The sequence below is a fragment of the Momordica charantia genome (assembly GCF_013281855.1).
Source record: "Momordica charantia cultivar OHB3-1 chromosome 2 unlocalized genomic scaffold, Mcharantia_2.0 BLBB01000002.1, whole genome shotgun sequence".
NCBI classification, from domain to species: domain Eukaryota; kingdom Viridiplantae; phylum Streptophyta; class Magnoliopsida; order Cucurbitales; family Cucurbitaceae; genus Momordica; species Momordica charantia.
In genome coordinates this window covers 2,545,658-2,562,362 of record NW_028275160.1, presented here as the reverse complement: position 1 = coordinate 2,562,362, position 16,705 = coordinate 2,545,658, and the positions used below count along the sequence as shown (strand labels likewise).

Sequence of the window (16,705 nt, the reverse complement as noted above, 5' to 3'; positions counted from 1 at the left end):
TAATCTCTGACTATGGTTAAAAGGGAGAACCTTTTCATTGAATTTGTTAAACTACTGCTTTAAAACCATGTAGTTGAATAAATCATTGAATCTTTTTTTTAATGTTATTGTATAAGATTATGATATGGTTGAAAAATATGAATGCTCAGCTTTATTTGAGCTGAATTTTGGTTTAGTAGACGGCACGGGGTCGTCGAAAATGAGGTTATAAAGTAAAAATCAAGCACTTCAATGACTTTTTTTAATTATTGCTGACAAATTTCAATGGTGAACTTTAAAGAGAATTTGAAATCAACTGAGTTTGGGCAGAATTAATTTAAATTCTTTGTTTCTCATACCACTTGCAAAAACTAAAGCGACGGTGGGGTTGGGCCGGACCCTTTGAAGGAACCCAGGCCCGTATGATACGAGTTCTAAACGTGAAAGTGATTGGGCCTTTGATTATGAACTTAAGCCCATTTTGGGGCGTTGGGCCTTTGGATATGCAATTACAGTCCATATTGTGTTCTTTGAATAAAGTCAAAAGCCGAAACCATTTTTCCATACGAGGGGACTCTGAGATCACGTGACTAAATACTTTGTTATTATTATTTCTTTTTTGGACCATTATATCTACTAAATACTTTATTTTGGCACTTAGGCCAATGCTAGGAAAATGTAAGAGATCACAAAGTTAGAGTTTAAGAATTATATTATAAATCAAGCCCAAATTACTATATTTAACAAACAAATTATAGAAACTTATTGTGATGCTTTACATCAGTCATTCATACATCTCTCAGAGCTCTCTCTCTTGTTTCTGCATGGTGTTACACTTACAAATCCTTCAAGTCTACCTAAAGAAAAAAGTCACTAAAAAATCCCCACATTAAATTTTATCAAATGCATTACCGAACTTTCATTTTACACAGAACAATTAATAGTAGTATAAGTTCATCATTCACCCCCCACCTGTACAAATCCAGTTGCTCTCGGTTGGCTACTTCATTCCTCAACAATTGAAAAGTCAGGCTCTTCAGGTTTCTGCAACGAGCTTACGACCCCAGCATTCGATACACAACGCTTATCCATCCCTCTTCTAGTGTTTCCTAATCGTGCATTCAAGCTTGACGCAGTTGGTGGTGGAAGCGAGGACTCGAGCTTGGTAGCTGTACTGCTCTCTCTAGCCATAAGCTCAGCTCTTTCTTTGCGTCTCTTATATCGCCGCCATGCTGCTTGAACAAAGCACGCAGCCCACGTTCGCCATTGATGCGAGTAAAACCGAAACTTGTGTCTGAGTTGTTTGCTGTGGAGTCTTCTGAACTGGGAGGATACAAATTTCAAGTCCTCTGCTATGAGAGCAAATGCTTCGACTTCGGAGATGGCTTTGACTGTGCGAGTGGAAGAAGGAAGTACGACGCTTGGACGAGGGTCGAGAGCCCAAGTCAGGAGCTCCTCACCACAGAAATCACCTGGGCCAATACGACAGGAGTTGAAGAACCCAGTTCTGCCGCCATTAGTGGTGTATGAATCGAGATGACCTCGGATTATGAATAGCATTTCGTTCACTGGGTCGCCTTCTCGCACTAGAAATGTGCCTTCTGTGCTCAAGGCAGGTTTAAGCCTCTCGCAAATTGCATCTAACATTCTTTCATCCATTTGATCAAACAGTGGAACCTGCCCAAATCAAGAAGAGAGTGCACACATATAGAATCAGTTTAATTAGCCTCATATTCCTCCCCTCCATACGTCATGCAAATTTATAAGTAACTTACCCTTCGAACGAGGTCGATGCAAAGGTGACGTTTTATGTCTCTTCGGAGATCCAATGGGAGGCTTCTGAGCAGAGCTTCTTCATCGACTCCGCGAGTTGCTACCCACTTATACTGATCATATCTGCGGACAGATTGTCTGAGTTCTGGAGGTAGTTGCCTGTGATGCATCCATTGCTCTGTATCAGTTCTCCTTATTCTCCATTCTTCTAATCGAACTGTCGTCGATTGGAGATATTTCTGCCAACAAAATAAGCATTTTCAATTTAAATTTCGCACAACTTCAAGATTTAACGACTTTACTGAAACCATAAAGAACTGGCTACATATGTAACTGCATAATATAGAGCCTAATGTTGGACATAAATAATCGATTACAATATCCAATATTACCTGCATATTACCAATGAGCAATGCAAACAGAACCAGTCCAAGAGTTGCCACAATTATGGCAAAAATTATTTCTCCAACAAAAGTGCTTGTGGCAAGGTTTTGTCCCAATGAACTGCACATATAAATGAAAGGAAGTTGAATTTTTTCATAACCAAAATGCAGGGGTAGAATGTGAAATGACAACTTTATATTAACATAATCAAAATGCAGGGGTAGCTCACCTCAGATTTTTCAGGCCCCACCAAAGACAGAAGAAGTACTTGTTGAAAAATGGCGAGGTTGTGACGTGGAAAGTTACTGCATCACCGTATATACCATATTGATAATAGGGATCATTTGGATTGCATGAATTCGTAATGTTGCTCGTCTTAAACCAAGAGTCCCTTAGAGGGTCATCGATCTTATGACAGTCAAAGAATCCAACTTTACAAGATTTGTCAAGCTCACAAATTCTTCTCCAGCATGCTTCTTGTCGCTCAATTGAAAGAAGGTACCAGCAGGCTCCTAAAACCTTTCAAACAATAGGAGCGACAGAAGATGAGCAACCTTTTCATTTTAGTTTTAAATCCGAACTTCGCTCCGAAGTTAAATAAGAATATGGGTTATTCTTCTACTTACATGGCTTGCCAACATATAAAGAATCAGGTTATAAGCAGCTCCAGCCCATGCTGTTTGTGTCACAAGTCCAGTGGCCTTAACAATTTGTGTTGAGAGTGGAAATATGAGAAAAAGTCTTGGGAGGTACTGGAATATGAGAAAGAACCTAAGGAAGTTCTTGGTGTTTGTCATTGTTGAACCACTAAGGTTGGGGATGACAATCCAGATCAGTACCTGCAAGAGGAAAAATGAAAATCCCGATCCTTAGATCAACGAATCGGCAACCTCATATCACTATATATGAACTGAAAAACAATTGTTAGACCTGCATATACCTGAGGAATTGGCAGGGCTGCAATGAAATCGATCCAGAAACCGTGGCGAAGATACCTCATTGCTATCTTACAAGGATCTATAACAAGCTCTCCTCTCCCAAATACACGAGAAGAGGGCGCGACAAAAGCTGTACGAAACTTAATAAAAATTTGAATTGTGTAGAAAACATCAGCTATCGATCTTATAGTTGTGAGGATGACTTCGAGACCTACTCCTATATCGATACACACCACATCTCGAACCACGGGTAAGTAAAAGAAAAGAGGGTCTACGAACAAAGAGACTAAACAAGCTACTAAGAATATCTTGTTCCATCGCCGTATGGCTTGTCCCCGAGGATCCAATATTTTTCTCTGTACCCTCTCATAATCCTCGGAGAAAACTCTAGACAAAACTTTCGCTCTCAAGGATCTTCCAGACTTCCCAGAAACCTTGGTCCTCTTGCTGCTCGATTCTGGTATTTGTGTGCCATCGATGTTGTATATGATCTTCGTTACGCCACCACTATTGATAGTAGGCAAAGTCGATGATTCAAGATCATCTTGGAACCTAAAAAAGACATAAATACAATAGTAACATCATGTCATGGTGTTTAAATGTCGACCGAATGCAAACTGAAATCTGATATGATGCAAAAGAAAGTAAAAGAAATACTGCTAAAGAAATTGAATCCAGAGGTCGAGAATGAGAAGGAAACTGACCTTACAGATCTAGAACTACCATAAGCCATTAAGAAGTTCTGAAATGAAACCTTTGGCTGCAGTTCTAATGGAGTGGAACTGAAACAGAACAGAAGGAAACAACATTAGAGGGTCAGAAGGCTTGCAAATGACATTATGTTATGTGCATTAAAAAAAAAAAACTGAAAAAGATAAGGCATGAATTCAGGGCCACATAGAGGGAAATTTTCCATGCCTTGCCTGGTGTCACCATGAATCATGTGAATTTAGGAAAAGATTGCATCAAGGATGAAGCTGTAAAGCCTCTGAAACTTCACAATTTCAAATGGCCAAGTTGGGACATCAGACATGTGACAGTATTTTCTTTTCAAATAATAAAGGGAGAATGAAATGGGGAGAAAAAAAGTGTTGAATAAATGATACAGAAATTGGAGATTTTGCTTCTTTCAGCCGCGCATAACAAATTCTTTAAACTGAACCTTTTTTGTTCTCTCATTCACGCACACACCGACAAGAGAGAGAGAGAGGGCAGAGGGAAAAATAAGATTGAATCTCAAGAAGAAGGCGAAATGTAAGAGTTGGGTCTGTAGAAATACCTGTTTCAGAACATGAAGGAAAGCTCTTCTTGTTCTTCTCGCCCAGAAGACGACTTGAAACTCAGAATTCGAACGAATTGGGGGAATGAGCTTTGAAATATTCAATGAAATAGACATGGGAAAAAAGAAAAAAAAAAAAGAGTAAGAAATGGTTAATCAATGGATTCAAAGAGAAGAACAAGAATGGCACTGAAAATTATAAAATAAAGAAATGGTTACCCAAATGAGGCGTTTCCGCGAGTATGTGAGAGAGACAGAGAGAGACAGTCCAAACAGAATCGGCTCCCTAAAAGAAGTTTCAGAAAGTGATCACTGAGAAGATGCTTCTTTTGGATTTTAAAAAAATATATATTTAAAGTAAGTTTTGAAGAAAAGGAATCATTTTTTTTTCCTACCTTGTAGCTGTTCTTGTGTATAGATCCCAGGAGTTGACTCTTTATATTCTGTCAAGGAATAAGAAAAAACCAAAACTGACTTTTTCTTTTCTTCCTTAGAGGAAACCAAAATTTGGGTTTTGATTCTTTTCAAGATGGATATTACATACATACCTCATTTTCATTTTTTTCCCTTTATTGCTGTTTCCGAATTAACGCACTTTCAGATTTATTTTCATATTATACCATTTTGAAAGATTATAATAATACTTTATGCTGAGAAAAAATCTGATCCTTTCTTAAACCTTTGTCAAGGAAAAGAAGACAGACTTATTAAATTTTTCAAAGAAATAATTGCTAAAAAATTTAGTAGTGAGTAGTAGGAGACTCATAGTCAATAGGAAAATATTATTTAATTTTCTAATTTTTTAGGAGTCAACTTGTATGCTAGACAACTAAGTATTTGACTAATTCTAGTTTAGTCTATATCCAAATAGTTTTGACTATTAGCCTAATTTGACAATTTTAAAGATTTAATAAATGTACATGTAAAACAAGATTAGGGTAATTTTTGTCCCCTAGGTTTCTAATTAAGGTAATTAAAAGACACATAAGATCAAAATTTTAGTATTGAAAACAAGATTGCAAATTAGGAAATGTATTATATGATGTTAATGAAGATTAACGAATACCTTAGCTTCTTATTGTGTTGTGCAATATTGGAGTGTGATTGAGGGAACTAATTAGTGCTGCACCAAGAAACCAAACTTGTGGGCTTCTCTTCTCTGCTGGTGTGTGAAGAAAATGGTTGTGCTAAGGCTTGTTTGTTGATTTATATATATATAGGGAGGGAGAGAGTTGGAAGATTTTGTGAAACTTCAGTGCAATTTGTTAATAAGTTAAATATTCTTTTTTTACTACTTGTGGTTTCGTCTTCCTAGTTTTTTTTTTTAATGGTTTTTTCTCTGTCTTTTCTAAATAGTCATTAAGAAAAAATAGTTTAACAAAAAAGACAATCCAAGCGTATTTTTTAGTTCATCCAACGATGCGAATTCAAATCTATAACTTTACATAAGATTATAACTTAACCAGTTTATATTCAAGTTGACTTCAATGTCTTCTAATTATCTACTCTTTATAAATTTTTTTTAGTATAATGTAGATTTTAGTACCAATAACTCAGCCCCATTTGATAACCATTTTTTTTTTGGTTTTATATTTAAAAAAAATAGAATTGTTTTGATCCATGTGTTCTTTTATTTTGTTATATAGTTTTTTTATTAAAAAAAAAAGATAAAATATAGGTCAAATCTTGGGAAGAAAAGGAAATAATAGTTTGACTAAGAATTCAAATATATTTTCAAGAGGTGTGAAAAACCTACTAATAATGAAATTGCACACAAATAAACATAATTTCTAAAAATATAAAATTAAAAGCGAAATGGTTATCAAACAAAGTCCTAATTACATTTCTAAACTTACTCCTATAAAATACAAAGACTCACTCTACAAGCAAGTATGCAATTTTGATTGTGAGAGCAAATACCTCGAACTATAACGGACCTGAGCTTAGAGTTTCTACTCTCTATTTGCAGGTATTCCTTCAAATATCTAGCTTCTTTGTATGTCGACTTATACCGTTAGGAGGTCAAAACCATGCATTGACAAATCTCTAAATATCAATTTTAGTCTCCAAACTTTAAAATTACTTTTTTAATATTTGTCTCGCCCAATATATAATATTGGTATCATACCAAATTTATGTTAGAAATTATATAGATAAGATGATGAAGAGTGGAAAAATGAAAATAAAAACAAAAAAGGAAGCATTGACAGCTAGAGGGTTTGAGGTTGACATATTATTTTGGGTTTGGGATTTGGTAATTTAAAAAGTACTTTTTGTCCAAATAATAATATGATATCTAATTTTCCTCAAAAAAAAAAAAAAAAAAAACCTAATCTCATAGGTCCGTCTCCCACTTCCACTTCCAATCACTGACTGATTCTCCCTTTCATATCAATCCTAATTCTTTACCTCTAAAGTCAAATATATCTTTAATACTATTTTGTCTTATTTTTTACATTATTTACTTTTAAACTTTTATAATTCTACTCTCCAAGATTCTAACATAAATTTTATATATAAATAGGAACTTTTTAATATAAAAATTTTACCATATTAAAAAATTTTATTGATAATAGTAGTATGATCGAAAAAAATGGGATAAAGATTAAAATAACTACTTTTAAAATATTTTAAAAATAGAGGGGTTAGAATGTATATCCAAAGAAAAGTATAAAGACTCAGAAATAATTTAGAAAGATGAAATTGAAGTAAAAATAGTGGGATTAGTAATATTTTAATTTAAAATATATTTGGTTTTCTTTGCTACCCGCCACTCACGTAACGCTATTGACTATTTTTTTTTTTTTCCCGCTGCTGCTGCTGCTTCTCTCGTTTTCAGTTTTTCTTAATAAACCCAACAGGGAACATTAATATATCACATCAGAGTCCCAACCCATCCCACTCTCAAATTTCAAACCTCTTGACCAATTGACTTTTTCTAATCAAATATGTAAGGAAAATAAAAGGCTAAATTAAAAAAAAAATATCATTAATTTGACTCTTTTGTTTCAAAAATATCTCTATTATTTTAAGGTAACTCTTTTTATAGATGTTGCAAAAATACTCTTTAAATAAATATGCAACCATATTTTAGATGAAAAGTTGACATGACAGAAACTAGAACAATATGACAATTAAGGTCTCATTTTTGCCCTAAAAGTCTTCTTCATCCATTGTTTATAGACTGATCCCCTGCTAAAAACAATAGCTTCTCCTACATTTCCTTTGTTTTCAAATTTAACTCAGACAAGCTTCCACTTTAATTGTCATATCATTCTAGATTCTGCCACGTTAACTTACTGTTTAAAAAATATTAACAAATGTGTGCTTAACGAGTACTCTTGAAATGTTTATGAAATGTCAAAAATAGTTTTGAAACTTTTTGAATGATACGAGTATTTTTTTTAAACAAATGGTAAAGTAATTTAGAGATATTTTTTATAATTTAGCAAAAAATAAAATATTTTCACATCTCTATTTCATACTCCTCAGACTCTATCAAAACGAGCATAGCTCAGCAGTAATTGTCATATATCTCCAATCAAAAGATTGTGAGTTTGATTCCCACCTCCACATGTTGTACTAAAAAAAAGAGTTTTATAGATCTAAAGATGTGCCTAGAGGAGCTTTTAAGATAAAGTTGTTTCAAACAAAAGTATTGTAATTATAATATTTCTTAAATGATAAATCACTTTAATGTCTTTTTTAGGATAATCACTTTAATGTTTGATTCCTATGTGCTCTATAACAAATATTTTCTTATAAGGTATTTAAGTGTTAATTGACTTTTCTAAAAATATTCAAGTATCAAATACGACAATTTTGAATGAAAAATAATTTTGGTCAATGGTAAAAAGATTCTTAAATATAACATAAAATTAATTATATAAACTATAAATATTTTTCAACTTGAATATAGTTTAACTAGTTAATATATCTCCGACTAAGTCCAAATTCTTACCTACCATGTTCAACTAAAAAAATTTTTATCCAAAAAGAAGAAGAAATATTAGCCCACCGCCCTTCAAAGTGATATGGAATTTACTAAATAAACTAATAAATGCGATTGAATTTGACTCATTGAACGTTTTCGCACCGTTTAGTACTTCAAAATTTTCTTCAATTGATAAGAAGAATATCACAAAAACAAAAGGAATCCAAATTTTGACTTTCATCAAACTTCCAAATTTGGTTGAAAATGATGAAAATTTCTTTGAAAATTTATCAAAAAATAAAATCATAATAAATAAATATTTCACTTTCATAAATAAATTAAAGTTTATCTATATTAATATTATGTCAATCTTTTGTGATACTATAAAATTGTCTATTCACTCCTTATATCGACATTGAATTTATAAATATATAAAAATATTAATAAAAATTGAATACACAAATTAAAAAAAAAATCAAATGAAATAAAATAATGGTTGCGTTTTGCCGAAAAAAAAGGCGGTGACCTTGTCAACGGAAAGGGCGTGTTTGTCTGTGAGGTATACTACTGTACCCGGGCCGTGACGAAGGGCGAGTAAGACAAACAAATAAAATAGGCCACGGTGTCCATTTCCAATCCGACAAAGCCAGGCGCCAGCTATTTAAATTTTTAAAACCTCCCCCCACCAAACAGGGGACTTTAATTATACATTTAAAAATTATTCCCACAACCACAGCCATTTTACTAATTCAATACCCAATGCCGTATTTTAAAATTAAAAATTATAAGTACATTTTTCCGTATAGTTTGATTCACCCCCCAATATATATATATAGTTTAATAACATACAGTTAAAAATTTGAGCACTGGCGGGAAATGGGTGTAGAGTTGTAAAAAGAAGAGATGAATATGAATATATTATATTATATGATCGAGGTTGAAGTTTGAAGAGAGAGAGAGAGAGAGAGAGAGAGAGAGAGAGAGAGAGAGAGAGAGAGAGAGAGAGAGAGAGAGAGATGGGAGGTTGGGACAGGCCTTATGGGAGCATTAATCACACCCCATTTGTTGCTGTTTTCTTTGCCTTACAGTTACAGACTGTTCTGATTTGGCAATGGGTCCATTCCAATTTCCAAATCCATCCTAATTTCTTTCTCTTCTCCCACGCATGCATATAAATATAAAACTAACGCCATTATGCTTTGTCTTCTTTTGCATTCATGCATTTCTTAAAAAAATAAAAAAATAAAAAACGTTTCTGTAGCCAGTTAAGATGGATATGGTTATGGTTATGTGGTTGGGTTAGGATTTTGGATAATGGCTTATTACTATTTCTTTACTGTTGGGCAAGGTGGTTCAAGTGCGCTCACCTTGAGGTTCAGGCACCGATCATCACTTATGTTTCATACCAAAATATATATTTCATATATACTACTAAAAAAACTCACTATTTTCATCTTTTTTCTATAAAGTTTTAGTGAAAATCTTTTTAATACAAAATTTCTATATATATTTCAAGAAATTCAATCAGTTAAAATGAGATAAAAATAAGTATGAAGGGACAAAAATTGTTACTTTTTAAAGGACCAAAACTAATACTAATGTTTCAAAAATCAAGGAAAAGAAAAAATATAGGTACAAAAAAGTATTTCAACCCTTCTTCCATCTTTATTATAACATGGTGATTCCTATATTTCACTAATTATCTTTTTTTTTTTTCATGTTACTTTAAAAAGCTAATATAAGACTTCGTATTGATTTCGGAAGTTTGATAGGTGGGAGATAAAAAGATTAAAATGAAATATTTATAATTTATAGCCGTCTATATAAATAAAATGAGAGAAAAAGTGAAATCAATTACACTAGTATCTTATTTTTCTTTAGTTATAATCATCTTTTTTTTTTAATTATGAAAATGTGTTCTGAACCCCTTTTGTTAGTACAATAAATCGAATAAAGAGACTTTGATACTCAAATTGGAATTTGCAACAACTACAAATGAAATACAAAGCAATTGGTAAATTCTATTTAGACTTATGGAGTTTTGTATAGAATATCTATATCAAAATAAAAGTTAGAAAATTTCTACCATTATTATGATATTCCAATCCGATTGGATGATAAAAGAGTTTGAACTTCCGACCTCAACATAAGGAGTAGATGTCAATTATCGCTGAATTGCTTATGTCGGTGAATTTTGAACATTTGATGTGCCAAGTTAGATGAATTATCTGTAAAAGCAATGGTTTTTTTAGTTTAGTGCCACATCATCTATTTGTCCAACACAACGTCACTAATTTTTATTTTCTTATTTTTAGTTGTGTTGTCAACATGTCTGTTGACGAATAGGTTTCTATTTTACATTTAGGAGAAAGAAACAAAAATTTATTATAATGGTTTTTTTTAACTATACAATAATTATCACATTTAATTTAAATTTTTAATTATAAAAATGAAATATTCTTTTTAAAAATAGTAAGTATAGTTTCCAATCTTTATTGTAATGTTTATATAATATTAAAGAGGCAAAAAAAAAAAAAACTAAGAGAGATGAAGATGTTAGAAAGAATGTTTAGGGAGAGATGTGTTGAGACTTGAAAATTTGAAGGAAAGAAAAGATTAAGAGAGAGAAGATATAATGTTATATCGAAGTGACTATTTGCACATAATGTGTAAAAAAGAAAGGAATAATTACAAATATGACAAAAATATTTAATAAAAAAAATTAAAATATCAACCAACATTTAGATTTTTTAAATATAGCATTTTTTCAACAAAAAATGAAGTTCCAATTTTAAAATTACAACTTTACACTGCAATATATCTAATATACATATGTAATATATCTGCAATATATTTAACTAATATATGTCTATAATATACCACTAATATAATAATGATATATAATTGATTTACTTCTTATATAATTATGATACCTATTAAATTTTTAATATAACTTACCATCGATATACGTATGATAACCATTGATTTTCTATGTCGATACAACATTTATATATCTATGATATACACTTGATATGTCTCTAATTTACCATTGATATACAAATGATATACCACTAATATAACTTCTTATATATGATTTACCACTAATATAACTTTTTTTCTTTTGAAGAAAAAGATACCATTAATATAAAATTGATATATATGTAATATACTTCTAATTTACCACTATATAGCTCTAATACAACCATGATATCTACTAATATAATTATGATACTTGTGTGTTGATATATATAACACTATTATATCCAATTTTTTTTTCATATGAAGTTAAATATAAAGTTATTGTATAAAAGGTTTATGTGAATCATGCACGTCCAAAAAAAATAAAAAAAAATCTAATATACTTTATAAATTTAAACAATTAATATCTTTTATATTTAGTATCTAATTAATATTAATATAGAATAAATAGTAGAGATATAGTAATCAACGTTATTGATAATATTAGTATATTAATCAACAAATTGCAATGATGAACTAGAATTTAAATCGCTGATATACCACTAAATATTAAATATTTGATATACCGTATATTTAATATATCAGTTGCAAATATATTTAATATATCATAAATTAGATGACGTCAGATATATATATAAGAGATATAATACAATGTATATCATTAGTACATTCGATAATGTATATCAAAAATACATCGAATGTATATCAAAAGTACATCGAATGCATATTAGATATAGATTTGATGTATATTAGATCCATATATACATTAGATTTATATCAGATATAGATATACATTGAATATATATCATATATTATAAGGGTAAAATCGAAATAATAAAAATTCTAAAAATAAAAAATCAAATATTTTACTATATTTAAAAATTTTGAAAGTCGGACGACATTTTTTAAAATATAAGAATTATTTTTGCTACCCAATGCAATTACCAAAAAGAAATCGTGAAAACTCTAGCTTTAATTTGAAAACATACACAAAATTTAAAAACCAAAATTTGATATTTCATTCATCAAACGAGGGAATAAGAATTCAAGTTTCTAGTAGAGCAACGTAGTGTAATTTCATCTATTGGCCAGATGAGTAAGGTTTGAATTATACGGTTCTTGTTTAAAATCAAACGATAAGATTTCCAAAGTAGAAGCAATAAGTGGAACAAAGAACCAATAACATTTTGTTTATAGCAAACAATGTTAAAAAATTGTAAAAACATCTTATCTTATAATTTCAAAAGTAGAATGAATGGCAGTTGCTTATATCAAATCAAATCTTACCCCTTCCCCAAAAAAAAAATCAAATCTTACCTTAAAGGATCATAACCAACCATAGAAAAAATATATATATCATATAACGAAGCTTTGACTTTGAAAAGAGCCGTGTGGGAGGGTGTTCGCAAGGACCAAAGACCAGAGACCAGATGAGGTCTGTCTTACCTTCTCAAAGACAACTTTTTTAAAGTACAGGTAGCCTCTGCACTGACTTGACCAACACTAAAGTGCCCAAAAGAAAAAGAAAAAACAAAGAATACTACTTTCACCTGGCGCAATCAAAATTCCAATCTAATCCAAAGTTAACCATTTTCCAGAACTTTTGTATAATTTCTTAATTTTCTCAAAATTGAGGGGGAAGGGGGACTTCTCTACCAAACTATTAAGAAACAAGATTACCGTGTTTAATCCTGTGAAATGGTGGCAGATTCCTTCAAGCATGATCGCATGATCTTCACAAGCTTACACGAAGCATCAAGGCAAAGCTGCATACCCTGTGTGGCGTGGTGTGGTGGTATCAGACCATCAAGCAAGGTTTTAATACTATAAACTTTCTTCAACATGAGTAAGACATAATTTGCATTTAAATCTCGCACTGACAGCATATTTCATTCTCATGGCTCAGGTAGGCAGCTAAAAGAGTTAAATTAAAAGATAGAATGTTGGATGTTATACCTCGTTGATTTTGGCAGTTGACCATTCACCTGTGATAGTGAGCTGAGTGACCTCGTAACGAGATGGCATACAAGTTATCATCAGACTTCCATCTTGGTAGTTTTCCTCTTCCAACATAGGATCAATAAGGAGGTTCTTACCGAAGCAACTCTAGTCAACAAATGAGAGTAAATATATCAGAACTTAGAATTCCAAATTCATCAAGGAGATGCTAATGACTTGTATAAACATGATGTAGTAAACAACTACCAGTGCATTAAGTTGAAAATGAAAATGCGATTTGAAACACCCTGTTTTCAAGTCAGCAAAATGTCAGTGTAAAACAAAAATGCTTCTTCAATCGCAGAAAGGAGAGAGTCCCACAAAGGGGAACATAAAGAACTACAATCTCCTACTTCTCCTACTATTAGGATTCAATTGTCAGCTAATTGAACTCTCGTATATATACAAAACCCTGTGCAGTCAAAGAGCTGGTTGCATGGAAAAGAGGATGCATATTATACTTTAAATAGTGAATAAATCTAATGAAAAGGCTTTAGGCTAGAAGTACAAAACTAATATAGTAGAAACATGAGAGTTAAAATGCGCTTAACTGCGTACCACAGAAACCGAGGCAACAAGATCATAAAGCATAATCCCCGCATCAGCAAGAGCAAGACTGGCACATGATATTACAACAGGAAGATCACCTGCAACAACAAAATATCAATAGAGGGAAATAATTCTTACTTGCACGCTTTAGTTTATATGATAAACATATTATATATCAAGCAAACTACTGTTTAGAAAGGTAATGCAGAGAGCTAGGGAGAAAATAGTCAGCTAGCTCCAAATGGATGCAGCAAGCACAAAATATGCATTGTAATCCCTAAGTAATGGACATTTTCTTCTTTCCAAAAGAAAGACAAGTTAGGCAGAAACAGAAGTTTCCACAGTGGTATGGGAGTAGAACATGAAACTTCTGAGTGCGTCAAAAGTAGTGTGATAGCTCGTTCGACTTCAAAATAAAATCACAAATCGTAAGTACTTCCAAGTGAGAGTAAGCTTGAATCAGTTCATCCACTAGTATCCTGACAATTATTATCCATCTAATACGATCCTCAACTTACTGCCACCAGACTCTAACACCAAGGCAAATATATCCACAGTTGTCTTGGGGAATGTCTCCAATATAATTGCCCCTTCCAAAGCTTTGTGTAGCATTGAGGAGAACTCTTTGTTTTCTGATCCCTGACAAAATGAAATTTCAAAATGACATACGCAATGACAATCAGTTTAAACTATATAGATTAAGAGTGGGTAATCTTTCAAACCTGTCCACGAACTGGAGTGGCAAATGTTGTATAACTGACACTACAATTGAGGCGGCCAATATCACTGTACATCATTGCTTTCTTACTTTCTCTAGGGCCAAATCTGATGCAAATAATGGATAATTTGAATAGATAAGAGGAGACATCTCATAAATCATAATACATGCACAAAAAACTGCAAGAAATTAGCAAAAGATTTAAATGATAAAAGGAAAGGAAACGCAAGTTATCAGATGGGGAGTCCAAGCACACGTTGGTATTAAAACACTCGTCAGCAAGGATAAAACTAGAAATCACAGAGAGCACGATCTTTGGAGTAGGGTGTAAGCTAGTACTTACACAGAAACAATGACCTTGGTATTACCAAACTCTGCATATGCAGATCCTGAAGCAGCATTTACAGCACCAGTCCTAAAAACTGCACGTGAAGATGACTTTAGTTCTATGAAGATAATGATGTTTCAGTATAAATCCAGCAGAAAAATATAAAAACTACCAAGTAACATATATTCAAAATCCTCATTTCTTGAAGTCATGGACTCAAGATCAACTACCAACATACAGAACCACGCCTCCAAGTTAGAACCCTTTACTAGGACTTCGATATAAAGTCAACACATATTATGATTACATAACTCTAAACCATGTTATTTCCTACTTCCCAGTCAATGTTCGATTTATTAAAAACCATGGCATCGACCAATTTTGCCATCAATCAATAGAAAATAGATGCTTAACAGGAAGAAATAAAAAAGTTAACGAAATGGTCAACAGCTTCCACTCCGTTTCCCCAAGAAGTGAAAAAGGAAGGGAGATATGACCAGTCACCCGGAAGATCCCTAGATGATAAACCAAGATGCTCAATCCCATTTGTCATATTATCCTGAAAAGATATCATAACCATGCAAATACAGAGCCAATTTAACCTCTCCCCCTGTCTCGCATTGAGACAGCAGTGATAGAGCCCAAGTGCTAGGCAACTATATTTATTTATCTATTCAAGAAACAAATTCCGCAAGAATAAACTAACTAAGACCCGTAAAAGTACCCTACTAACAACTCTAGAAATCAAAATCACATCAAGCTCAGACTTGCAGCAATTAGAAACTTTAGTTAAACATTAAACGAAACAATAAACAAATGCTACATTGTGTGGAAACAGGGCAAATGCGGAAAACAGAATCTGGAGAGATAGACATACAAGCAGGACGGCACTGGTGGAAGCCTCGGCCATCCGGACGAACCCAGTCGGCTTCGTCGCTTCTGAAGATGGGTGGCCTGGTTTTGTGGATAGTAGGAGACGGAGAATATGTAGTCGTAGCTGGCGTCGCTTTTTTGGCCATTAACGATGCCGATGACTTCGTCGATAAGTTAGAAGGTCCCGCCCCAAGTTCCCCGTGGAATGGCACGCAATGAAACGCGTCAGTAGCTATTTTGTACGGATAAACGCACAAAAAGTTCCATTTCGACAATAAAAAACCCGCAACAAAATCAGAATTTAGGGTTCAAATAATCAAAAACAGAAAGAAAACGAAAAAAAAAAAGAAAGAAATTTTCTTAGCAGCTGCTGTCGTGACAAATGAATACAAAAACCCTCAATCGATCACTTTAAAGAATGATTGCTTCTAATGCGAGAAAAGGGAGCGAGAATGAGATCAAATGAAAGCGCGGGAGATTGAAAACAGTCTGTGTGTGTGCCCGAGAGTGACGGTGAAGAGGAACGGAAACTAGCAAACCTTGTACGACGAAAACGAAGAGTCCCAAAACAGAAACAAGCGAGATCGAGAGGGAAAGAGAGCAATCAGAGCGATTTCTTTCCTAGGTCAGTCAAAAAACCTGAGAGGCGGGGGCCAGCGCCAAGATTGAGAAGCTGAATCTTGGAAGCGGGCGGGGCGCGGCGAGACCACTGCTATTTTAGTACTGAAGCTTCAGATACATCTTTTTATAGTTTTCTATTGTTTAAATATTCCGATGTGTCATTTTATGACAAATAGCTAACATCATAAAATTACTCTACTTGGAATTAAAATTGGAGTATAGTCCAATTGGTTAAGATATTATACATTTGTTCTAATAGTAATGTTCAAATCTTCATGCCTCTGGAAGAATGAAAACAAAGTTATAGTTTAATTGGAATATATAATAAGAAAAAGATGAATTGAAAGAAATG

At 32.8% G+C, this 16,705-nt stretch overlaps 2 protein-coding genes across 3 annotated transcripts; both read right to left on the bottom strand.

Moving 5' to 3' along the window:
* Positions 1–868: 868 nt before the first annotated feature.
* On the bottom strand, positions 869–4,686 carry CNGC15 (cyclic nucleotide-gated channel 15). The gene is made up of 9 exons (XM_022284573.2): positions 4,573–4,686; positions 4,354–4,443; positions 3,779–3,856; positions 3,077–3,626; positions 2,763–2,975; positions 2,366–2,655; positions 2,145–2,256; positions 1,755–1,991; positions 869–1,656 (listed from the first exon to the last, which is right to left on the bottom strand). The coding sequence occupies exons 3-9, from the start codon at positions 3,805–3,807 to the stop codon at positions 985–987; spliced, it is 2,103 nt and encodes a 700-aa protein (XP_022140265.1). The 5' UTR covers positions 3,808–3,856; positions 4,354–4,443; positions 4,573–4,686; the 3' UTR covers positions 869–984.
* A 7,919-nt stretch (positions 4,687–12,605) lies between these two features.
* RRP41L (3'-5'-exoribonuclease family protein) lies at positions 12,606–16,485 on the bottom strand. 2 transcript variants are annotated; one of them, XM_022285011.2, is made up of 8 exons: positions 16,372–16,485; positions 15,737–15,964; positions 14,875–14,953; positions 14,536–14,638; positions 14,332–14,452; positions 13,823–13,911; positions 13,223–13,372; positions 12,606–13,041 (listed from the first exon to the last, which is right to left on the bottom strand). In XM_022285011.2, the coding sequence occupies exons 2-8, from the start codon at positions 15,876–15,878 to the stop codon at positions 12,952–12,954; spliced, it is 774 nt and encodes a 257-aa protein (XP_022140703.1). In that variant the 5' UTR covers positions 15,879–15,964; positions 16,372–16,485; the 3' UTR covers positions 12,606–12,951. The 2 variants fall into 2 exon arrangements, with proteins under 2 accessions (XP_022140703.1, XP_022140702.1); XM_022285010.2 differs by having other exon boundaries at positions 16,272–16,469.
* Positions 16,486–16,705: the final 220 nt, after the last annotated feature.